The 26,171-nt window shown below is 42.2% G+C and overlaps 1 protein-coding gene across 1 annotated transcript in view; it reads left to right on the top strand.

Annotated features, from left to right (window-relative positions):
* Positions 1 to 26,171, top strand: part of SEC16B (SEC16 homolog B, endoplasmic reticulum export factor) — a 312,561-nt gene that overhangs the window by 24,754 nt on the left and 261,636 nt on the right. Inside the window, exons 4-6 of the mRNA XM_089676327.1 lie at positions 2,891 to 2,997; positions 6,903 to 7,014; positions 22,572 to 22,650. Of these exons, the coding sequence (XP_089532453.1) occupies positions 2,891 to 2,997; positions 6,903 to 7,014; positions 22,572 to 22,650 (298 nt within the window). The remainder of the gene's footprint in view (positions 1 to 2,890; positions 2,998 to 6,902; positions 7,015 to 22,571; positions 22,651 to 26,171) is intronic.

Here is a 26,171-nt window from a genome sequence, read left to right on the forward strand (position 1 = left end):
TGGTGGTATACCCTCTTAGATTAGTGATAAGTATCATGCACCCTTACTTTGGTGGTCAGTGGTGTAGAGGTCACTTAAGTTGGTGTTTACTTGTGTAGTATACCCAGTGTTGGTGGTCTGTGGCAAAGTAATCTGTTACATTGTCAGTAGATGCTAAAAAGATTATACAGTAGGTGTCACTGGTTTATTAGTAGAGAAGCTATGCTGCTCCAGCATATTTTGTTCTGCCAAGTAAGGATAACACCATATCTGTGTAGTCACAGTCTGAAGCCAAGAAGTTTAGCTTTAAAATGTATGCAAAGCCAAAACTTTTTTTTGTTTTGTAAAGGGAATGGTTAAGACACCTATCAGTTAATACCTTTTTTCATTTCAAGACCCAGAACTACAACAGGAAATGATAGAAAAAGGGAGAGGACATTCCCTCTAAGACAGCTGTCACTGATGTAGGTGTCCCCACTGGAAGATGTTCCCTCACTTTCTGTTCCTGTGAGAACTCTAAACTTTTGGATTTCCCACTTTCTGCACCAGAGACAATGGTCACCATGAAAATAAAGAGTATAAATCTCCATAATGGAGACACAGACAGCAATAAAAACCTGACAGGAGTTTTACATATTCCACACTCAAAACGAAAAGAAATATTTTCCATACTGTAGACTTTAAAATGAAGCTCATACTTACAGTGAAGGAAATAAGTATTTGATCCCCTAATTTTGAATGCCCACTCACAAAGAAATGATCAGTCTAAAAATTGAATGGTAGGTGTATTGTAATACTGAGAAACAGAATAGCAAAAAAAATTCAAAAGATCCTCTCCAAGTCATTAAGGTTTGGTGGCTGACGTTTGGCAACTCGAACTTTCAGCTCCCTCCACAGATTTTCAGTCGGATTAAGGTCTGGAGACTGGCTAGGCCACTCCAGGACCTTAATGTGCTTCTTCTTGAGCCACTCCTTTGTTGCCTTGGCCATGTGTTTTGGGTCATTGTTATGCTGGAACACCCATCCACGACCCATTTTCAATGCCCTGGCTGAGGGAAGAAGGTTCTAACCCAAGATTTGACGGTACATTGCCCCGTCCATCGTCCCTTTGATGTGGTGCAGCTGTCCTGTCCTATTAGCAGAAAAACACCCCCAAAGCAGAATGTTTCCACCACCATGTTTGACAGTTGGGATGGTGTTCTTGGGGTCATAAGCAGCATTCCTTCTTCTCCAAACATGGCGAGTTGAATTGATGCCAAAGAGCTCGATTTTGGTCTCATCTGACCACAACACTTTCAACCAGTGCTGTTCTGCATCATTCAGATGTTCAGTGGCAAACTTCAGACGGGCCTGGACATGTGCTTTCTTGAGCAGAGGGATCTTGCGGGCACTGCAGGGTTTCAATCCTTGTCGGCGTAGTGTGTTACCAATTGTTTTCTTGGTGACTGTGGTTCCAGCTGCCTGGAGATCATTAAGAAGATCCTCACATGTAGTTCTGGGATGATTCCTCACTGTTCTCATGATTATTGACACTGCACGAGGTGAGATCTTGCATTGTGCACCAGACCTAGGGAGACTGACAGTTGTTTTGTGTTTCTTCCATTTGTGAATGATTTCACCAACTGTTGTCACCTTCTCACCAAGCTGCTTGGCAATAGTTTGGTAGCACAGTCCAGCCTTGTGTAGGTCTACAATCTTGTCCCTGACATCCTTGGACAGCTCTTTGGTCTTTGCCATGGTGGAGAGTTTGGAATCTGATTGATTGCTCCTGTGGACAGGTGTATTTTATACAGGTAACAAAATGAGATTAACAGCACTCCCTTTTAAGAGACTGCTTCTAATCTCAGCTTGTTACCTGTATGAAAGACACCTGGTAGCCAGAAATCCTGCTGAATTATAGGGGATCAAATACTTATTTCCCTCATGAACATGCAAATCAGTGCATAATTTGTTAGACATGCATTTCTTTTTAATTTTTTTGTTGCTATTCTGTCTCTCAGTGTTACAATACACCTACCATTCGATTTTTAGACTGATCATTTCTTTGTGAGTGGGCAAACATTCAAAATCAGTAGGGGATCAAATACTTATTTCCTTCACTGTATCTTTTTTTTAATTAAAAAAAAGAGGTTTATACTTACCTGCTCTGTGCAATGACGTTGCACAGAGTGGTTCCTTACCTATTCTTTAGCAGCCCCCTCTGTCGCTGTCTTCTCCTTCTTCCTGCGGGTGCACCCATGTGGGCACCCTCCAAAGCAGGGCTGTGTGTATCCATACACACACACTGCGCAGCTCGGCCATTCCCTCCTCATAGGATTTGACTGAGAGCCTTTGGCTCCCTCTGCCTGCCTGAGTCCCCTCTGAGACTGGGAGTCAGGAGGAGTTGAAGCCTTTCAACGCCTTCCATTCAAGTCTATGGTGACGTTCCTCAAACACTTAGCAGGTGTTTGCGAGGCATTTGTGAAGCGTGTGCAAGGCATTTGCGGGGCGTTAATACCATTAACTTCATTATAGGTGCTTGTGGTGCAGTTTTTAATGCTTGGAAAATACCCATAAAATGCCTCAAACATGTGCATAGGGCGTTTGGAGAGCATTTGAGGAGCTCTTCCCAAACGCCTGTCTAACACCTATCAAACGCTATAGGGACATTTGGGAAGAGTTAGAAATTAGTCAAGTGTGAACGAGCCCTAACAATAGAGAAGGCTTGAGAGATATATATATATATATATATATATATATATATATATATATATTCTAGCACTGCTGCTATCTCTGTTTATTTCATGATGCTTTGGATTTTACAGACTTTTCTGTAATAATACACGCCTATTCCAGCTAATGGGAAGATGACTTCAGAAACAATGCTGCCCTCTCCTTCTTGCCTTTGCTTGACCTGATCCTGTCTTTCCAGGCAGGAATATGATGAAAGATATGGGTTTTATGAAGCTGTACATAGAGAAAACTATGGCAACAGAAACTTCCGTTATGATCCTACGGCTACTGTCTCTGCAGAAAAAGGTATGGTATTCTTCCTACTGTTTGGTTCGATCTTTAGAGGCAGCAGCAGACTGATACAAGTATTTTATTTAGTTTAAAGCATTTAGTAAGTTCTTTCTCTGTACCACAATGTGATTTAATTATGAAAAAAGGCTATAAGCATCTCCTTTGCAGGTCTTGTCCACTTATGTAATTATCACCCAGCAAAACCAACTACTGGTTAGTTAATTGTGATGGGCAGGCTTACTAATCAATAGCTTTGCTCCCACCTATGGATGCAGCAGGGATGGGTCCTTTGCCTACATACTATGTGTTAAAAGGTGTCCCTCCTTATTTCAGAAAGTTGGGATGTCTCCAAACTTTCTAAACAAAGGGCCAGTTTACTGTCCTTAATACTTTAGGTGGTCCAGACTGTGGCCAGCCAGAGCAAAAAACACCCCAGCATTAGTGGAGTAGTAGACAATGTCTTAGGCTTGGTGGTCAATGGGAGTAAGTAAACTACATAGCGCCTGTTGTCAGTAGAAGGAGGTATAGTACCCCTTCGTTGATGTCAGTGAGGGGAATCGTGCCCAGTTGTTGATGTCAGTGGGAGGAGTTGTGCCCCATCATTGGGGTTAGTGGGAGGAATCAAGTTCCATTGTTGGGCTCAGTGGGAAAAATCACACCCCATTGTTAGTGTCAGTGGGAGGAATAGTACCCCCTCATTGGTGTCAGCTGAAAGAATAGAGCCTCATCATCGATGTCAATGTAAGGAATGGTGCCTCATATCAGTGGGAGGAACAGTGCATGCCCAAAGGGCCAGATAAGGACAAGCAAAGGGCTGTATGCAGCCCACAGACCACAATTTGGTGACCACTGCAATAGAGGGTTGCAGGAGGTGGAGAGAGGGGTAGGCCAAAGCACTGACTTCCTAGCTAAAGAAGGTTTTTTCATACTAATGCAGCCTGGTTTTCTAGTGTTCCAGGGAAATCTTGAAGATAGCTGAAGATGTGTAAAAGTACCAGAAAAGTCAGAGGCAGGGGCGGACTGACCATTTTGAAACTCAGGCACTGTTCCAGGGCCCGGGGTCAGTAGGAGGCCCCATGAGATGCCTCTGGTACCTTTTTCATAGGCTTTTTTGAGTTTGGGCAAGGACACAGGGGCCCCGTGATCCCCTAATGCCCAGGGGCCACATGAGTTGTCAGTCCGCCCCTGGTCAGAAGTAATTCACTAGCTCAGGAACAACTACAGGTTTGCCTTAAAGGAATCCTATCCCAAGAGCAATACTGAACATAGGCTACCATTTCTACTTTATTCTTAACCACTTTAGTAACTGCTTGTTACACTTCTTTCTTTCCAGGCCATTTTTCAGTTTTCAATGCTGTCATAGTTTAACTGACAACTACTCGCTCATGCAACTCTGTACCCAAATTAATTTACATTTTTTGAGGGACAGACAGAGCTTTCTTTTGGTGGTATTTATTAAGCACTGGGAGTTTGAATTTTACTACATAAATAAAAAATACCAAAATTGGAAAAAAAAAACCAAACATTTTTCTATACTTTTTGTTATAAATCATAGCAAATAAAAATGTCATGGCAGTATGAAAACCTCCCAAATAATGCCTTTTTGGAAAGTAGATAGGGTGATCTGATTTTTTCACCACAGTTTTTGGAAATGAACACACATGCCGCTATTGAGGGGGTTACAAAATGGGGCTGGGTAATGGAGAAGTAGATAGATTAAATGTAAAGGTCATAAACAGAGGGGGCAAGAGATGAAGGGGTTAAAGCCTAAGTTTATTGAATGAAGTTTAAATGAATGTTCTGCCTCTGATGGTATTGATTCATGGAGGTTATAGTGCAGCTCCTGTGAAAGGAGGAAGGGCAGAAAATGTGGGCATAGTTGGCACTCTTGAAGGGTGCCTGTGACAGGTCCCTTGGCTCTATTAACCCCAACTGCACTGAAAGATTATGACTTCGGGGATAAGAGGGGATCATAAGACAGAAGATTTTAACTAAATCCACAGCCATCAGTTCCTCAAGGAACACTTTGCATTGATTACAAGTACCATTCCCTGTGCTGATTTTTTTTTTTTTTATTGTATGATTTGACCAAACTTAGGCTTTAATGTACAGGCCACATACAGTGGGATGATTGAAATGAGGGGATTAATGGACAGACCTGAAAAGGGAGAATATAGCTACCATATTTCTGAAATCACAATATGGCAGTAAGATCTTGTGCATGCGTGGTATTGGCCACTACTATGAATGCTTGGAATATTGCCTTCATATTGGTAGCAGCATTTTGAAATTGCAGGGGTAAAACCGACTTTTGTGCTCCTTATGTTTACTGTGCATGCATGGGATCCTTTAGAGAGCACAGGAGTCAAACTAACTCTTGTGTGCCCAATAAACTCCTGCTCTCACCACTCTGCTATGCCCCACTCACCAATCTACCACCCCCCCCTCACACTTTCAAAACTCTGTCTCCCCACCATTACCACTCTGCTACATGCCCACCCACTTACTCCTAGTCTCACCACTCTGCTGTATCCCCTCACCACTCTGCAACTCCGCAATTCTAAATGCTCTGTCCTGCACCCTCACCACTCTGCCACCCTCCTGCTCTCACCAATGTGCCATCCCCATCCACCCCAGGCTCCCTTCTTTAGAACTCTGCCACGCACACACCCGCCCTTACCGTTTGACCCTGCACTCCTCTCTCACCACTCTGCCACACAACCCCCACTCTAAACACATTTTCTCCTTCACCACTTCGCTTCTCTCTATTTGCCCTGAACACTTTTACCCCCTCCACCTACTCTTGCTCTCACCTACCCATCCCTATCCTCCCCGCTCAACAGTGACAGCACCCCTCTTAGTCACCACTGCACTTGACACCACCTCAGTTCATCTGCTCTCACCTCCAAACCTGCCCCCAAAACCAAACTCATACCCCCCTTCTCCATCCCCCATCTTGCCCGGTTTGGAACAGCCACACTTTTGCTAGTGTATATAACATCTTTGTTATATATGTGGGTAGGTGCAGCGTGATGTGTCGGCCAGAAAACACGCAGAGTCCAAGTGCAAGAAATATATTGTAACGGAAGTCCAGTAACACACAGTGGACCTGGAGGGAAGGCAACCAAACTGGGAACATTTACAGGTTACGACAGTAATGCAGCAGTGTCTGTCTCGAAGGGCGGAATGCAGCCTGGCTGACCCATACCCAAAGGGGGAGACTTCCAGCAAGGTTAGAGTGTCCCTGCTATTTCCCTACTTCTTCAGAACCTGTCCCTCATGCTAACCTCTGTTTCTGACAGACAGGTATTATGTCCATGCTCTACCACTGCCACTTGCAAAAATTCACCCTAAACCTGGGAGCCAGGGTCTTAAATAGACTGTGCCGGCCCAAGATGGCTGCCAAAGTCACATGGGGTGCCAGTATCCGATCGGATAGCTGTCTCCCTGTGACTAGATTCCTCTCAACGTCCTCCTTCACCTGCATTGCCACCAGACAAGCGCCACCTGCAGTGGAGAAAATAGACTGCACCCGCCTACATATAAATAAACATTTATTAAATGGTTGTTCATCCATGACACCAGATGCAAATGTGGAAGCCCAGCACTTCCTGTATGTTTTTGGCAGCCTGTGTTTGATTGACTAAACCAGACAGTTGTGTATTTGCAAGAAAAGGAGTGGGTGTACACCTTTTTTGAATCCTTTAGTGGTCTGTATAATCTGATCTCTGCTGCTGGCCTAATTTCACAATCGTGTTGGGTTCTTAAAAAGTTCTGTAGAAAGTCACCTGAATGTTCATATGAATTGTTTCATATTTATCAGGTTAAAAAAATAAAAACTTGAGTACATAAAGTAAATAAGTACATAAATAGTGTTCTCCAGTTGACCTCGGATGATGTGCTTTTTTTCTTTGGTGTAGACTGGAGGAGAGAAACACATAACCAGCCCACGGAACACTGGATGCAAAGTCTACCTAATGTATACGATGTGGATCAGAAAGTGGTGGACCAGCAGCATCATCAGCAAGAACGGTAAGCCACTTACAATGTGAACTTTAAATTGTCTATTACAGTTTTATTCTGTTTCCTTTTCTTGTGTTATATTCTGTCTTATTGCCATTTTTATTTTCTTCTGATATATATATATATATATATATATATATAAAAAAAACAATTAATATTTCATGGGAGAACAGCTTATACCATGGTATTTTCAGCCAATACAAGGGTGCCAGTACTACCACATAGCTATCTGTTAAAAAATAAACTATGAGGTGATATTAGATAACTGACACCAGATATTGTTATCTGCTTCCTTGGATCCCAGCCTATATCATGTCATGGCTTCTGTTCAGCAGCATTGAATATTCAAAAGCTATAATAATATCCTGCATGGAGTGGAAGACATAAGCCACACAAAGCATTTTACAAGTCATGGTGGCCAAAGTTAGTTGTAGTTCATTAATTCACAGAACTTTGTGAATTAATGAATGACCCAGCTGCGTTGATTGAGCCCCGCATAGCTGTGCTGTTTCTAAATTGTGACAGCAGTTGCAGGTGGAAGGTCCCTCTGTCACAGTGAGGGGAGGATAGGGCGGAGAGGAGCCAGGAGCTGGAACATGCTACATGATCCACCCTAAATACGGGTTGAACATGTAACCTGCACCAAAGGTAAACTTAGTCTTTAAGCAGTACAACATGCTTGATTCTAATTCAAGGGGAGCAGTGACGCTGCATCAGGCCTCTCCAGCTCATGATCCACTTACAGTTCTAAGACTGCCTGCAGTGTCTCTGCTTGGGGACCTGACACCGACAGTCTGGATCATTGTGCCCTGCTTGAGTCCATACACTTCCCTGAGTCTTCCCTAACTCCATTAGGTGCAGTTCCCTTCTCTGCCTTCTCCCTCCTTTGCCTTATCCATGCAAGAGTTTTGCACAGCTTTGCAGGATTTTATATGCCAAATTGCAAATGTGATATTGATTCAGAATGCAGAGGCTGTAAGTACACTTCTACACCTTCCCTTCCAGCTGTAGCATCCTTTGAACCTTCTTCTGCAGGGGTTCTGGTGGATGAAAAGACTCGAAAATCTTTGATGGACCATTTTGTTTCTGAGGACCTGCAGGCTGCTGCCATAGCTTCCAGGTTTAAAAATACTATATCATTTTTTGATGCGATGCATTCTACCTTAAAAATGCAACAACTTGTAGTTTTTGCTTGTACTGTTAATAGTATGGGATCCTTGAGAGGCCCCAAGACTCAAAACTTTTCCGATTCATTCTTTACGTGAAGGTTTTTCTATATGGAGACCTGAAAACTTCCGATTAATCATTTACTGCTCCCTAACGTTTTGCAGACCAGTACCTGTTTGAGGCCTTTATCAAGAAGTAACCTTTTCCCACTGTGGATCTGGTGATATCCTGCCTTAATAAAACGCTGACCATACCTGCTCTGACAATGCAGCTGTGTTTAATTATCACGTTGACAAATGTTAGGAAATGCTTTTTCATTTTCTTTGGTTTTCATTAGCAGTCCTTGTTTCCAGTCTGCCATAGTTGTGATCTCTTTCTGTCAAACCTTAGAACAATGGAGGTAAGTTATGTCACAGGATCTAGCTAAAATCCATACTCCAAATCCATTGGCAGACTGCTTAGATCTTATGCTTTCAGTCCTATTGTCATGTGGACCTCCTGGCTTCCGGGTTCAACAACAAACTAGACATATTTGTCTCCAGATAAAGAGATTCTCTGGTGGAAGCAGTGGATGGTCTTTATGACTCAATGCAATCAGTACAACCTGACCTATGACTTTCTTCTTCTGAAACTCCATCCTAGTCTACTCCACAGGATCATGATGGAGGGCATTTCAGTGATCCTTGTAGCTCTGAAATCTGGTACAACTTCTGTTAGAAAATTCATGGACTTTTCCAAATCAATCAAATTTGCTGTCCGATGGACTGGTTTACCACCAAGCTTCATGGTCACTGGCTCTAATGACATGGCTGTTGAAGCCAAGGTCTTCAGAGACAGTGCCTCTTTATACAGTTGCAAGAAAAAGTATGTGAACCCCTTGGGATTACGTGGAGTTTTGCATGAATTGGGCATAAAATGTGCTCTGAACGTCATCTAAGTCACAACAATAGAAGAACACAGTCTGCTGAACATAATACTACACAAACATTAGATGTTGCCATGGTTTAATTGCACATAACATGTAAACATTCACAGTGCAGGGAGGAAAAAGTATGTGAACCTTTGATTTAATAACTGATTGACCCTCCTTTGGCAGGAATAACCTCAACCAAACGTTTCCTGTAGTTGCAGATCAGACCTGCACAACGATCTGGAGTAATTTTGGACCACTCCTCTTCACAAAATTGTTTCAGTGTAGAAATATTCTTGGGATGTCTGGTGTGAATCGCTCTCTTAAGATCATGCCACAGCATTTCAATGGGGTTGAGGTCAGGACTCTGACTGGGCCACTCCAGAAGGCGTATTCTGTGCTGTTGCAGCCATTGTTTTGAAGAATTACTTGTATGCTTTGGGTCATTGTCCTGTTGCATCACCCATCCTCTGCGGAGCTTCAGTTGGCGGACAGATGGTCGTACGTTTTCCTGCAAAATGTCTTGATAAACTCTGGAATTCATTTTCCCATCAATGACAACAATCCGTCCAGGCCCTGAGGCAGCAAAGCAGCCCCAAACCATGATGCTCCCTCCGCCATGTTTTACAGTGGGGATGAGGTTTTGATGTTGGTGTGCTGTGCCTTTTTTTCTCCTCACATAGTGTTGTGTGTTCTTCCCAAACAACTCAATCTTGGTTTCATCTGTCCTCAGTATATTTTGCCAGTAGTGCTGTGGAACATCCAGGTGCTCTTTTGCAAACTTCAAACGTGCTACAATATTCTTTTTGGACAGCAATGGCTTCCTCCGTGGTGTCCTCCCATGTACTCCATTCTTGTTTAATGTTTTCCTTATTGTAGATGTGTCAACAAAAATGTTAGCATGTGCCAGAGATTTCTGTAGGTCTTTAGCTGACACTCTGGTATTCTTCTTTACCTCATGCAGCATTCTGCGCTGTGCTCTTGCAGTCATTTTTACAGGACGACCATACCTAGGGAGAGTAGCAACAGTGCTAAACTTTCTCCATTTGTAGACAGTCTGTCTTACCGTGGACACATGAACATCAAGGCTTTTGGAGATACTTTTGTAACCCTTTCCAGCTTCATGCAAGTCAACAATTCTTGATCATAGGTCTTCTGAGAGCTCTTTTCTGCGAGGCATGGTTCACATCAGACAGTGCTTCTTGAAACCAGTAAACCCAAAACAGGTGTGTGTTTTTTAAGGGCAGGACAGCTGTCAGCAACACATCCAATATCATCACACTGATTGGAGTCAAGGTTGGCTCACTCCTGGCTCCAATTAGCTCTGGGAGAAGTCATTAAGCTAGGGACTCACATACTTTTTCCTCCCTGCACTGTGAATGTTTACATGTTATGTGCAATTAAACCATGGGAACAACTAATGCTTGTGTAGTATTATGTTCAGCAGACTGTGTTCTTCTATTGTTGTGACTTAGATGACGTTCAGAGCACATTTTATGCCCAATTCATGCAAAACTCCACGTAATCCCAAGGGGTTCACATACTTTTTCTTGCAACTGTATAAGTACTTTCAATGCTGTTAAAAGCGAGCATTTCTAACTCCAGCAAGGTCTACCATCTTAAATGAATGGCATACTTTGCATGGTGCAAGGACCAAAGCTTTCACCCAGAAAATATTCTAGACCCTTCTGCAATCAGGTGTAAAACATCATTTAGCCTTGAGTACCATCAAAGGGAAAATCTCAGCCCTTGCAATCAAATTACAAAGACCGCTACCCTCCCATTCATTGGTTAAGAATTTTGTACAAGGTGTATCTCATGGAGTTCCTCATTTGCAATCATTCAAGAATCTGTGGGATGTGAATCTGGTTCAAAGAACACCTTTTTAACCTATTAGGAATATTTCTTTTTCCAATCTCTTTCACAAGGTTGCCTTCCTTGCTGGGAGGAAGTTGTTGGAGCTGGCAGCCTTGTCCTGTAAATAACCATATATGGTCTTACACAAGGATAAAGTTTTATGGAGGCTTAAGAATCCCTTTTCTTCTAAGGTGGCTTAGCCTTTCACATCAACCAAGAAAATGTTCTCCCATCTCTGTGGCTTCATTTCATCTAAATTAAAATTTCCTTTCCCTGCCTAAAGGTGGTTTCTAAAGTGCAGGCTTTCCTCTCAGCCACTGCTTCTATTAGAAAGACTGACTCTTGTGAGTCCTGATGGTCCCGGCAAGAGGGAACTAGCTTCTCATTCAACTATTTCTCATTGGCTTAGACTGATTATTCTTTTGCTTTTTGTTACAGTATACATTTGGACTTAAGCATCGGTTCCACCCTTTCCTGTTAAAGTTAATTATAATAGACCTGTAAGTACCTGTTTGGTTTATTGGCATAAGGCATAAGGCAGCTGCTCTCCTGATTTGCAAGGCTGCCACCTGGTCTTCTATCCACACTTTCTCTAAAATTTGATAGGTGGATGGTGAGGCCTCATCTTAATCCAGCTTCGGGTGTAAGGTCCTTGAGATAGCTCTTTAAGCTGCAGGTTGTCCCCAGTTCCGTTTTTTTTTTTTATGTAGGACCGTTAGTGTTTTGTTACTTCTAAAGCAGCCAATAGATGAGTTGATTTTCTTTCCACCACAGATGGAAGGAAAGAAAATTGCCCAATTACCCCATCAGCAAAGTCAGTGTTGATGGGGAATGCCTCCTCCTATTGTGTTCTGCTTGCAGGGGGGTGCAGAGAGCCTTCCCGGCTTTCAGAACACAATGTTAATTGCTAGTGGCTTTAGCCATCAGCAGTATTCAAATGTAAAAAGTCTGACAGTCTGGTTGTACCCAAGTCGATTGATAGATTGCAATACAATCAGCTTGCCCATACCTGGATCGAATCTTGGCTGGTCCCTGCTGAACCGAAAAATTTCGATCCATGTATGTTTTAAGTTGGACTGCTTTTGGATACTTACTATGGCATACAGGGTTTATACCTGGCTGGCCAACTGATTTTTTTGTTTGCTAGTGTCCGAATCATTTTGTAGGTTGCAACATAGCTCAATTGTCTCTGAATAACTAAATCCTACGCCCCTTAATAAATACAAATACATATAAATGGATTTTACTGTGCGTACAAAAATCCTTCTTTTTTGTAATACAGGGGGTTTCATAAGCAACATAAGGCAAATACAAGGGTCTATTTTATGTCATTGAATCCAGTTAGAAAAATGTGTGCGTCTTGGATGAAAGCTGTGTGAATCTTTGGGGGAAAAGATTCATAAATAGATTCCTACTGTTTTACATGATGACTCTAACATTGCTTAACATGCAGAAAACCTAAAACATGCAGTCTGTGTGGTTTACAACCTGCAACTGCACCTCACAGGAGGCAGAGCTCCAAGTCTTACAAAAGTAGGTGAAAGTAGCTGGTAAACTGAAACTCATGAAACTCCTTTCTTATATCTCCCAAGACAGCAACCATTACTCATAAACCAACAACAGTTTTTTTGCTTGCTGGATTTGTCAGGAGACAAATCTCCATATTGGAGACTTAGATCTCAGAACAAATCCTTTTGCTGCTATTTATTTGCATATATTTGCAGTACCTTCATTATTGGTAGAATCTATAAATTATTTTGAAAACTTAACTCCGGGAATTAGATAAATCTATCCTTCCAAGTGCCCCCCACACTGCAAAGGCTAAATTCTTAGGGTGCAGGAATAGGTTTATTAGTTACCCTTGCCTCTGTTCCAGTGCTGTTCTCTTCTGGCCAACGTGTAGGCAGGTTGCTTACTGTAAGTTAGTTATAGGTAAAGGGGTTAATGTTTTTATCGCCTTCCCCGGGCTTAGTTTGTAGGCTTTTCTGGGTCCAACCCATCAGTCCTGTGTTACTATAAAAAGGACAGGGGTTCCGATCCCAAGAGAAAAGGGGGCAGAATGCTGCCGGTGAGTTTCTGGGGAGTTTCCACTGAACTCAGCATGAGGAACTGCACAATGCCATCATGTATGAGGGGTTTGCTGAAACTTGTAGTCCGCTTTGAAGACACCGATTCATCAGGACACCATCATTATGGACTACTGCCACCTTGGACTTGCCACTGTTGGACTCTACCTATGCAGGTATGCTGGGGCAGCCACAGATAGTCAGGGAAAGGCTTATTGTTCTGTTTGAACTGTTATGCTGAAGTTTCGCAGTAAAACCTTTGGAATGTTGGCCTGCCTGGTCTGAAGTTATTCTAAAGGGGTGTTTGAAATATATTTATGTAAGTTACCAGCACAATACACATAGACACTTGAAGCTTGGGTCAGTTGAAGCACATTGGGGCATGAAGTCAGCCTCTGTGAGAGTTAACAAGGTACGGAGTAGGAGCAAGTAGTTGCTACGAGTAACAAGAGATTAGTATTCAGAACAACCAGCCTGCCGTGAAGCGTGGTACCTGTGCTAGGTGAGCTGTCCTCCAGTAGTGAGGGGGTTGCTTCTGGGGCTCCCTCCCCAGCAGTCTGTCTCTCATAGCAAAGGGAGCAGATCAGTGTAACAGAGGCTCTTGACTTAGCCACCAGATACTGAAGAGTAAGAGCTAAGTGCACACATGAGGTCCACGCTAAGTGCACAGCAGGATCCCATTCTGTCACTGGGAGTGACAGGGGTGTAAAATTTTTTTTTAAAAAACTACTTGTCCAAGGGACTAAATGAGGGTTCCAATGTACTTGTCCCTCATGACAATCTATCTGTCCTGAAAAAAAAAAAAAATTAAATAACCAAAACCATATATAAATCTGAGGTTCTTTTAGGTATGTCTGAGGCTTTAAAAACTAAAGAGGCTTTATGGCGACTTAAACTTTAAATGTTTTTAACATTGCACTGTTTATCTCCTACTTGTTGTCTTTTATTAACCACTAGCCTACAGGGCACTTATACCCCCTTCCTGCCCAGGCCAATTTCCAGCTTTCAGCGTTGTTGCACTTTGAATGACAATTGCGCGGTCATGCAACACTGTACCCATATGAAATTTTTATAATTTTTTTTGTGACAGATAGTTTATTTTGGTGGTATTTAATCACCTCTGGGTTTTTTATTTTTTTCTTAAACAAACCAAAAACCACTGAAAATTTTGACAAAAAAAAACATGTTTTCTTACTTTTTGTTATAAAATGTTGTAAATAAGTGATTTTTCTCCTTCACTGATGTGCGCTAATGAGGCTGCACTGATGGACACTGATAGGTGGCACTTATGAGGATGCACTGGTAGGTGGCACTGATGGGCACTGAAAGGCAACACTCATATATGGCGCTGATAGGCGGCACTGACTGGCACCGATAGGCAGCACTGACTGGCACTGTTAGGTGGCATTGACTGGCACTGTTAGGCGGCACTGATAGGCAGCACTGACGGGCACTGAAAGGCGGCACTGATGCACACTGATAGGCCGCACTGACTGGCATTGATAGGTGGCACTGACTGGCAGCACTGATAGGTGGCACTGACTGGCATTGATAGGTGGCACTGACTGGCACTGATGGGTGACACTGAAAGGCAGCTCAGATGGGCACTGATATGTGGCATTGATGTGGCACTGATGGGCACTGGCAGGTGGCATGGATGAGCACTGAGAGCTGGCACTGATGGACACTGACAGGTGGCACTGCTGGGGCTACACAGATCATCAGGGAACCCTGATCATCAGTGCTCTGATGATCTGTGTACATGTCCCCTCCGAGGAATGCCGATTACCGGCTCTCTTCTCCTCTCAAGCTGTCAGCGTGACAGCTCGTGGGGAGAGAAATGTCGATAACCGGCATTTCCCTGTTTACATGTGATCAGCTGTGATTGGACACAGCTGATCACATGACCGAACCGACATCTTCGGCTCTTTCCGTGGATCGGTGATCCGCTGTGTCACAGCGCACCGCCGATCGCCACGCTGTGCGCTCCAGGAGTCACCCATGCGCGGTTAGAGTGGGAGGATGTCATATGACGTCCTCCCAGAACGAGAGAAATGGCTTGCGTCCGTCATTTTTCTATATGGCGGGCGGGAGGTGGTTAATTATGTGGAAGCCCACACAGCAACAGTCCATAAGACAGACAATCTGTTGTCTTATATTAATGTGGACGGATGATGATGTGTATTTATAAATGTATTTTCCTACAACAACTAGTCCCACAGTTCTTTTCCAGAGAGATACATTTAACCACTTCCTGTCCGGACACTTTCACCCCCTTCCTGTCCAGGCCAATTTTCAGCTTTCGGCATTATCACACTTTGAATGACAATTGCGCGGTTATGTAACACTATACCCATATGAATTTTTTTGAGACAGATAAAGCTTTATTTTAGTGGTATTTATTCACCCGTGGGATTTTTATTTTTTTTACTATTTAAATGAAAAAGTCCAAAAATTTAGAAAAAAAGTGTTTTTCTTATAAAATTTTGCAAATAAATAATATTTCATTATAAATCTTGGCCAAAATTTATTCCGTTATATTTTTAGTAAAAAAAAATTACAACACAAATTAGTTTATAACCAAAAATTATAATTAAAAAAAAAAAAGTCTTTTTTTTTTAATATATTATTATTTATGTTTTTTTTTTTTTTTTTTACATACTGTCACCCTAGCAGTACAGTGTCACCACTGTACTACTTGTGGGGTGTGATGAAGATTTTTTTTTTTTTTTTTACACTAATTGCTTTTACACCCATAAAGGCTGTAAAAGTAATCATTTCTCCTCTCTGGCTGCATTCTTACAGCCATTGAGAACTACTGAGTGAGCTGTGATTGGTCACAGCTTGTCACATGGTACAAGACTGTTGTGAATAGCCTTGTACCATGTGACCACTGTGATCATTCACAGATTTCACACGTAGTAAGCAATGATTTCAAAAGTGACATCTTGCTTACTACTCTGCATATGATCACTGATTGGCCAATCAGTGATCACATGATCGGGACCTCACACAGAGGTCCTGTCCGACGATCGGTGTTCCGGAGGACACAGCGGGCACCAGATCGCGGTGCTGCGCGCTCCGAGGGAGCACGCAAAACTAGAAAATGCGGATGCCGTTTATGAACGGCAACCCGCCCTAGAGTGACACCGTCCTGCCGTTTAAAAACAGTAGGCGGACGGCAAGTGGTTAATCAGTTCAGTGACAATCCATAAAACAGAGGTACAGACAAGGCAGATGACAGGGTACCCAGAATAGTTATGCAATCATCAGAAACCCTAATAGGACCCACTTTTTCCTGTCCCCACAAACAACCTTCCCTAATATACACCTTTTCTCATTGACCAAAGTGTCGGGCAATCTGATTGGTTGGTTTTATGAGCATGTTACAATCAGTGTATCTACATTGCTGTAGATACAGCTGTATGCACAGATTTTAATTAAATTGTTAAATAGATATTCCTTGTCTTGTTTATGGCAAAACTGCAATCTTCAACATCCTTGTACAAAGGTGGACAAGCACCCATGTTGAAATTCTCTTCACCGAAAGCAAGTACACTATGAATATTTAAGACCTTTCCATATCTAATCAGACAAACTTGCATTTTACAATGCTGGTAGATTTGCAAATAACCTGCTCTGAAAACTCCCCCTGATTCTCTGTATATTTATCCAAAAACAGGTTAACCCAACATAACAAAGGTAAGGTGTGTTGTACATAAATTGACATAGTAAGGAGTCCTCTGCTATCCTTTTGGTCAATAACATGAATATGCACTATATATATATATATATATATATATATATATTTACAATATCCTACACTACTGACCTCCTTACCTGTCTCCAGCACCACACCCAGGAACTAGCAGGGAGGGGACAGACCTTGCAGTGTAATGAGCACCGATTAGATGCTCGTCAGGAAAGGGGAATGTCGGGCTCTTTTAATGCTCGGCAGAAAGCACATCTGCTGAGAGAGTAAATAAGGTGCCCCAATGAGAAGAAAAAAACTTTATTCTTTCAGATTACCCTTGCACATGGGAGCACTTGGGTGCTCAGTACTAGCATCTGTTGAGCAGCCAAATCAAGTTCCAGTGTTCGCTTCATTAGGCCTTGTTCGCACCTGCCGATCACTACAGTTGCAAAACGCAGGTTCATGTGTCATTATTTTAAATGCCAACTAAAACATGGTGCGGTTTTGCCGTGATTTGTCATGCAATTTACTGTGTGGCAGTCTCAGCAAATCACATCATGTGAAGCACGTCATCCATAAAGGAACATGAGCTTCTTTTGGGCGAAAAGCTTCACACAATTTGTGGCGCAACAATCGCGCCAAAACTGTACCACGTTTTAGGTGCCATTGAAAATAATGGCACCTGAACCTGCATTTTGCGAGGTGTGAAGTGTGAATGGAATGGCCCTGTTCACACATATGCGATTCTGGATGCGTTTTCAAACTCACAGATTTGCATGACAGGCTAGATATTATGTGTTCCTATTGAGGTGGTTCACACATATGCGATCCACACGCATTGTGTTTTGAGTGCCATTACGACAAAAGGGGTCCTGTGCGAGTTTGTACCGGTGCGTTCCACACACGCAAGTGATAGAGTACAGTGGCATGCGGAGATAAGTGTTCACATAGGATTGCTATTGAAAGTTTTTGCTTTGAAGTTAATGGAGGGCATTTTTGCATTGAAGTCAATGGGAGACTTTTTGCATTAAATTCAATGGGAGGTGATTTCCCAGTGAACTCAATGGGACTTGATTTTGCATTGAAAGCAGTAGGGCGTCATTGACTTCAATGCAAAATCGTGTCCCTTTGACTTCATTGCAAAATTGCGTCCCATTGACGGCAATACAAAATCGCGTCCCATTGACTTCAATGCAAAATCGACTCCCACTGACTACAATGCAAAAACGCTTCACATTGACTTCAATGCAAAAGCACCTCCCATTGACTTTAATGCAAAAATGCCCTCCAGCAGGGCTAATCTAAAAAAAATCCCATCAGCCTGGACCCATGAACTACATGTTCCGGGTGTCGGGCGATATTAATTGTGCATCCCTGGAGTGAGATGATAGACGTACGCTGGACCGGTGGAGTGGGCACAGTCTTAGCATATCCCTCCTAAACGCATCAGTTATAGTTAAGGTATACATTGACATGGGAGCAGAGGGTTAACTGGAGTCCAGTTTATTCATTCAATGCACACGGTGCACAGCTTATCTCTAAGTTGGAGGACCACCTTATGGTTTACTTTCCCTGAAAGAGGTTCCCTTGTCCCAGGGCATTGATGAGCACAACACAGTAAACGTAACCCACGTGCAGGGAGAATAACCCCATCCACAGTGCCTAGCGTAACCCAGAAAAACCCAATAACTCCCTCCTTGCCCTCAAACAGTCCACACTGTGGGCAGTTCTTTTGCATCCCCACATGCAGTGCAGGGCACTAACCCTTCACCTTCATTGTACAGTACATAAGGAGGTGAGCATGTGGCTGGGGTCTGAAGCATCTTAGAGAGACAGAGGTGCTGGTCCGGTTGTACAACTAGAAGGACTGTAAATAAATATTCATTTACCCCTATACTAAATGAAAATTTTGCCTTTGTAGTTCAGATGTGCCTCACTGAAAAGGTCCATTTTGCCTAATTCCTGGAGTTCAGATTTAAAATGTGTGTCCAGCCGAAATGTTTTTCTTAGATTGAGATAAAGTAGGGAAGGTTTACAACTTCATCAGTGCTAGAAATTCTGCATATAGCCCTACAATCAGTGCCAACCCAGTATGTGGTTGGCATATCTGTATCAAACAGCATGTTTTTTCCACTCTCACAAAGCGTATTGTTCATTCTTTCTGCAACCCCTTTTGTTCCGGGTTGTATGGTACAGTAGTTTGAAATATTATGCAATGCTTTCTGAAAATCACCTGTGTGTTATCACCTGAATATTCAGTTCCACTGTCTGTGAGAAATACACACATTTTGGTAAATTTGTTGCTTACTTGAGCCAAATACTGTTCAAGTTTCCCTGGTACTTCACTTGTCGTGTAACAGATATAGTGTAGCATACCTGGAGTCATCATCTATAAAAGTGAGAAATTACCTTTTTCATTTTATACAGCTGATGCATTTCATTGTTTGATCACATGGACTATTTTTTATGCCACTTGCCCAGTCACTCTCAGTTTATTTCTTTATTATGTCAGAACTTCTGTGCCCAAGTCACCTGCGCCATGTGTGAATGCAGTTTGAATGCTTTTCCTCCTTGGCAGTATTAAGCACCTCATTGCAGTTCACCTGATACAGAGTTCATCATAACTGACGGCACAACTGTCACCTTGGAAGGTCACTACATTGCCATGTTTTGTGAACTTCTTTGCTGACAAAAGATTAGTTTCAAGAGCAGGGACATACAGGACATTTTTCACAGGTATATTTCTGGTGACACTCTGGGAAACAGAGTAAAGAAAACCATCTCCTATTCTTTCTGATTCCATTATTTACCCATCAGCTGTGGTGATTTTTTTCTGTTTTACAATGTGAATAAAGAAATTTCTGTCATTTGTCATGTGACTTGCAGCTCCTGACTCAACACACCATGTCTGCAAAGATGAGGTGCAACTTTTGGATTGAAAAACATATTTATTATGTTCAAAAAAATCAGTTTCTTCCTTCACAATTTTGGCCATTTGTAGTTTAGTTCGTTTTTGTATTGTAGCTTTCCAGATTCTGCAGTCTGCGTTTAAATGGCCTGGTTTCTTCCACACAAAGAATTCACGTGTTTCTTGTTGCATGTTATTGTTTTTATTCCTATTTTCCGTGTTTAAAGCAGACTCTGCAACAGAGGCACCGTCACTATTAATGCTTTATGGTTTTATATTCATCCACAAGCTTGTTGTATTGTATTCCAATGACAGTTCTTCATCTGGATGTGCATCAAGTGCTGTGACAAACGTTTCATAACTTTCTGGTAAACCACAAAGTAATAGTGCTGCGCCATGGAAATCTTTTTCTTCTCCTATACCTCACTGTTATACTTCTCCTATACCTCCTATATCCTGGCCTTTCATCAGCTTGGCTTGGTATAGTTTTCTAATCAAATACAGTTTATTGCTGAGATTATCTCTTTCATGCACCTTTTGTAATCCTTCCCACATTTCCTTTGCAATTTCACACTTACACATATGTATGATTTGATCATTTTCTGTGCTAAGAGAAATTGTGCTCTGAGCTTTCTCTGTCCACTCAGCTGAAGGGTGTTCTAGCCTGACTTCATTTATACATAAACATTTCCAAGTACCTTTTCTTAATAGCAGCATTTTCATCTTGAGTTTCCAGGACTGGTAGTTCTGGTTTGTCAGGTTTGCAAATCAAAGTTTTGTTGCAGGTGTGTTACTGGCAATTTCCTTTTATTTCATTGCAGTCTTCTTTCTGTTGCTATATCTTGAACTTATTTGCTGTAGCTGTCTATGACTGGGCATCTGGGTCTATAGCCTGTTAGAGATTCTGTATATAGCACTACAGAACAGACAGTGCACAGTCCACGTTTTTATCTTCTACTTTTCTGCAAACAGGAAACAAGAACAATTATTGTAGAGAAAAGACATAGTTTAACCACAGATTCAGCTACAAACTTATAAACACTGCCATGTACTGGCTGAAGAATATATCTCTACTGAATACTGATGTAGTTGTAACACAAAATACATGAACATTGTATTCCAACAATCAGGTTTTTACTGCTTTCAGGGACCCTGTTAGATAGATTTCCTCTGTCTTTCTGTCTTTCTCTCCTGCTGACAGTGTTTTAACAGACAAGAGACAGATGCCACTCTGGAGGGAGTAGAAAGTCCAGGATCCTACATTTTTGTACAGAATTTAGGAAGTTTGTATTGGTTTAAAGTCATGTTGGGCATCCCATATATCCCTAGACCCTATCCAAGTTGTCTAAATAAAACAACAAAAACAAGCCCATGGACTGATTACTGCCTCTGGATGAAAGTTGGAAAGTGCGTGTTGCCTGGCCATGCAGGAAAATATGGGGACACAAAACCAACAGCCCAAAAGGGGGTAGCTCTATATGTATAAAAAATGCTTTTTAGTTTGGTCATCTAGCTTTGCCTCAATGACCCTCCAAATGCCATTGAAGAGAACAAGGACCTGATGTAGTACTGACAATGTTGTGTGTGAGGCGAATGAAAGCTGATAGTCTTGTGAAAATGTTTTTGAGATGGATATTCTGCTTAGTTCATCTCACAAAGGGGTTGAGTTACTAAAACTGGAGAGTGCAAAACATGGTGCAGCTGTGCATAGTAGCCAATTAGGTTGGTTTCTATGTAGAGCTGCACTAGATTTTGCACAGTTTTAGTAAATCAACCCCAAAGTGTCTGACACAACCATAGGTAAATATAAAGTGTTTTAATTTATAGAATAAAGAAATTTAATATTCATGATAAGGATATCTGAGAACGTTGAAACAAACCAAATGATCCTGGTTCAGGATTGATTAAATGTGTCAGTTCGCTTTCAGTACTGTATATTTACAACTTCATGTTGCCATGAAAAAATCTCAGCGATTTTCCATTACTTGCAGTTACTAAAACTTTCAGGAAATGCAGTTCCGACACTAATAGACTAATATAAATCACAGAACAAATTATCAGTTTGATGTCAGTGAGTAGAAATCCATATGAATTAAGCTCCTTAGTTTTCAGTGACACGATTAGATTAGAATTTAGCACTGAACATACTTGAGTTAGGAACAGATTGTTTAGGTGGGACAGTGCTGGTTTAGAATAAATGTTTTATTCTTTTAACAGGCATGTATCAGGAAAGAAATGTAAATCTCATATTTTATTCAATGTAGTAATATTAAATGCTGCTTGGATCCCATAGCCCTACAAGTAAAAGCAAGACTCTCATTCCATTGCACAGTTGCTTTTACCTGCTGGCTGGAGCCCAACCATTGACTTATAGCGAAGCTTATAGGGAGTCTATGTATTTTATGGTTATATACTTTGGATCTGCTGGGGAATACAACAAGTAAAATTAATCAGGCAATGATACATTACATTCAGTAAACAAGAAATATAGTTGTATGCAATCCACTAAAGGCAAATTAATCAAGATTTTCATCAACTATGGGTGTCTTTCAACCCCTTATTGCATAATTCTGGTCTATGAAACCAGAGCATGTGTGGGAAAGGCTACAGTCTGCTCAGAGTACAGGTATTCAGAGCCTAATTACACCTTTTGGTGGCTAATTTTTTGGAGCTGTTCAGAAGATGAGGGCAAGTAAAGGGACTTAACTAGTGAAAATACAGAGGTCAGAGCATGGACGCAAGAAAAATTGGAGCCATACATTGTTGTCCCTGCATCACTTTATAAAGAATCTTTAAATATACTATGTTACTGGGTTATGGGAAGAAATTGGAACATGGTCACGCAATCAAAGGATCATATAAACTCTTTCTGGATGGATCCTTCTTTGAGAATCAAGGGCCACAGTACTGCATGCCACCATGTGATATGTTTGTCTTTCTGAGTTAGATATGTTTCTTTTGTAGGATTCAGGGATACAACGACAGCAATACTTGGCACTCCAATCAAACACGCTGCAGCTCTGCAACAGAAGAAAAATTAGAGGTAAGATGTTCCTGGTACACATTTCAACATATAATTTCTACACCTATATGTTAGTACAATAAACCTTGTAGAAAGCATGCATGTGTTTTAAGCTCTATTCATTACTTTAATTTTTCTAGGCTTGGTACATGTAGACCAGCCTTTCTCTATTTTTTTTGAAACCCATAAAATAACTTCCAGGTCTCAAGGAACCTCTGCATTAAAATGATTGTATCTACAACTCACAGTACATTTACAGTCAGGTCCATAAATATTGGGACATTGACACAATTCTAACATTTTTGGCTCTATACACCACCACAATGGATTTGAAATGAAAAGAATAAGATGTGCTTTAACTGCAGACTGTCAGCTTTATTTACATCCAAATCAGGTGAACGGTGTAGGAATTACAACAGTTTTCATATGTGCCTCCCACTTGTTAAGGGACCAAAAGTAATGGGACAATTAGCTTCTCAGCTGTTCCATGACCAGGTGTGTGTTATTCCCTCATTATCCCAATTACAATGAGCAGATAAAAGGTGCAGAGTTCATTTCAAGTGTGCTATTTGCATTTGGAATCTGTTGCTGTCAACTCTCAAGATGAGATCCAAAGAGCTGACGCTATCAGTGAAGCAAGCCATCATTAGGCTGAAAAAACAAAACAAACCCATCAGAGAGATAGCAAAAACATTAGGCGTGGCCAAAACAACTGTTTGGAACATTCTTAAAAAGAAGGAATGCACCGGTGAGCTCAGCAACACCAAAAGACCCGGAAGACCATGGAAAACAACTGTGGTGGATGACCGAAGAATTCTTTCCCTGGGGAAGAAAACACCCTTCACAACAGTTGGCCAGATCAACAACACTCTCCAGGAGGTAGGTGTATGTGTGTCAAAGTCAACAATCAAGAGAAGACTTCACCAGAGTGAATACAGAGGGTTCACCACAAGATGTAAACCATTGGTGAGCCTCAAAAACAGGAAGGCCAGATTAGAGTTTGCCAAACGACATCTAAAAAAGCCTTCACAGTTCTGGAACAACATCCTATGGACAGATGAGACCAAGAACAACTTGTACCAGAGTGATGGGAAGAGAAGAGTATAGAGAAGGAAAGGAACTGCTCTTGATCCTAAGCATACCACCTCATCATGAAGCATGGTGGTGGTAGTGTCATGGCGTGGGCATGTATGGCTGCCAATGGAACTGGTTCAGGCACAGGCACATATGCAAACTGTTGTAATTCCTACACCGTTCACCTGATTTGGATGTAAATACCCTCAAATTAAAGCTGACAGTCTGCAGTTAAAGCACATCTTGTTCGTTTCATTTCAAAATCCATTGTGGTGGTGTATAGAGCCAAAAATGTTAGAATTGTGTCGATGCCCCAATATTTATGGACCTGACTGTAGGTAATCTTTATCCATTAAGTATACTTTGCTTGGTTTCCCTCTCCCCACAAATGAAGTCAACTTTAACGTGGTTCCAAAGCCTGGAAATGTTTTACCTTAATGCATTCCCTGCATTAAAGTAAAAAATGGCCCAGTGTTTGTGCCCCCCTCTCCTCCCTATATGCTTACCCGATCCAGTGTGTAACCCCATGGGTTAGTAGGTGGGTGAAAATTCCTCCATGTTCCCCTCTTCTTTGGGCTCCAAGTATGGGTCACATGGGAGGCCTACCCCGGGGTGGGTTCTTCTGGGCTACGTTAGGCACTTTGATTAGGGTCACTGCCTTCCACTTGGGGTACCTTTACTTATGCAGACAATTGAACTCTAGTTGACTCTCCTGATGGCAATGTATTCCACTACTTCACTCGTTGCATTTAGGAATGACATGCAGAGCCTGTGCCCTCTCTACTTATCCAGCGTATCTCCGCTACCTCACTCCCAGGAACGGGACTCCCTTCATGAACTTAGCGTGGACTCCATGCGTGCACTCCTTTAACTCTTCTTCTTCCGTACCTGTGCACAGGCAACAAGTCTCTCCTGCAAGAGGCTATCCCACCTATCACATGCACACACTTATGACAGGCTGCAGGTAAAACCTTCATTACCCTTGCTTTACTCCACACGATGTTAAATCTTACAGAGCTTTCTTCATACCCCCGTGTGTCTCAAGAGACCCACGTTGTAGCTCAGGTGTTCCGGGTATTTACTTTAGAAACTTCAGACTAGACAACGACAAAGTTTCAAAAGCTTTACTGAAAACTCTTAGCATAACAGAACAGTGCTCAGTCTTTGCCTAACATCTCTAATCCTTAACATAAGCTTGTGGCTGCACCAGCATACCTGCAAAGGCAAAAGTCCATACTTAGCAGAGTCCATGGTGGCAGATACCAGGGCTTTTATTTTCAGCATGGACAGTCCCAGGGGAAGTCCCAACAGTCCCCCTACATGGTGGATGTGACAGCAGGCAGACTTGCTCTCCAAGATGGAACTGCTCCCCCTTCTTTCTTCTCTGTAAGCAGCTGGAGATTAGATGCTGTGGATTGCCTGTGTCTTCTTGCCCACACAGCAGACTGAGAGTCTGGGCAGAGCTCTGCCCCCTTTTATTATCAGCACAGGGAGAGATGCACAGCTCAGCAGAAAGTGTGGGAAACAGGTTAACTCTTTCCCTCCTGGCTGGGGCAGCATCTTACAACATTTTAACCTGCTGGTCTGTAGAGGCTCTCTCTGCTCTTTCTGCTCACAAAGGCAGCATCAGGAGCCACTGAATCAAATCCTGTGAGCAGAGAGCACGGGCCAAAGCTGAGTTGTGCTGTGTGTGTCAATAGACGCACACATCACAGCTCAGGAGTGAGCCCGCACATCTGCCCCCATAGCAAGCGGTTTGCTATGGGGGCAGACACAGAGAAGGAGGAGCGGCCTGCACCAGTGGGGGACCCCAGAAGAGGAGGTTTGGGGCCTCTCTGTGCAAAACCATTAGTAAGTACAACATATTTGTTACTTTAAATTAAAAACAAAATACCTTTTACTTTTTTTAAATTATCTTATTCAAAGTAAAGCTTTGCGAGACATAGGGGGTGTGGCCCAGAGAAAGCTATGCTGAAATCTCTTCCCATATATGTATATTGCCGCATATGGTGGCCTTGTGCCTCCTAGCCTTTGATCTGTCACAGGTATTTGGCTACTTGGCTGAGGGGAAGTTTAGGAGGACTTCTTTCTCTGTCAAGCATTGCTGTATGTATGTAATGTGTCAGGGAAGTTTTATGGGGAGTAGAAAGGTGAGAGGGGTTACTGGTGGAGGGTTTGATCAGTGTTCGTTTGCTGGGGAAAAGGGATTTTGCTGGGGGGATTGTTCTGCATATTACCACAATTGCCTATTTGTTGTCTGCATATTGTTATAATTACCTGTTTGTTGCCCACATATTGTCTCAATTGCCAGTTTGTTGCCCCCATGTAGCCACCACTGCTTGTACATTGCCCCCATATAGTCAAAACTGCCCATTTGTTGTCTGCATTTTGTAACATTTGCGCCTTTGCTATTTGCATATTATCATAATTAGCTGATACATAGAAACATAGAAAAGTGGTGGCAGAAA

This window comes from Staurois parvus, unplaced genomic scaffold (assembly GCF_062004578.1).
Source record: "Staurois parvus isolate SC_StPar_1 unplaced genomic scaffold, SC_StPar_1.0 ptg000166l, whole genome shotgun sequence".
NCBI classification, from domain to species: Eukaryota; Metazoa; Chordata; class Amphibia; order Anura; family Ranidae; genus Staurois; species Staurois parvus.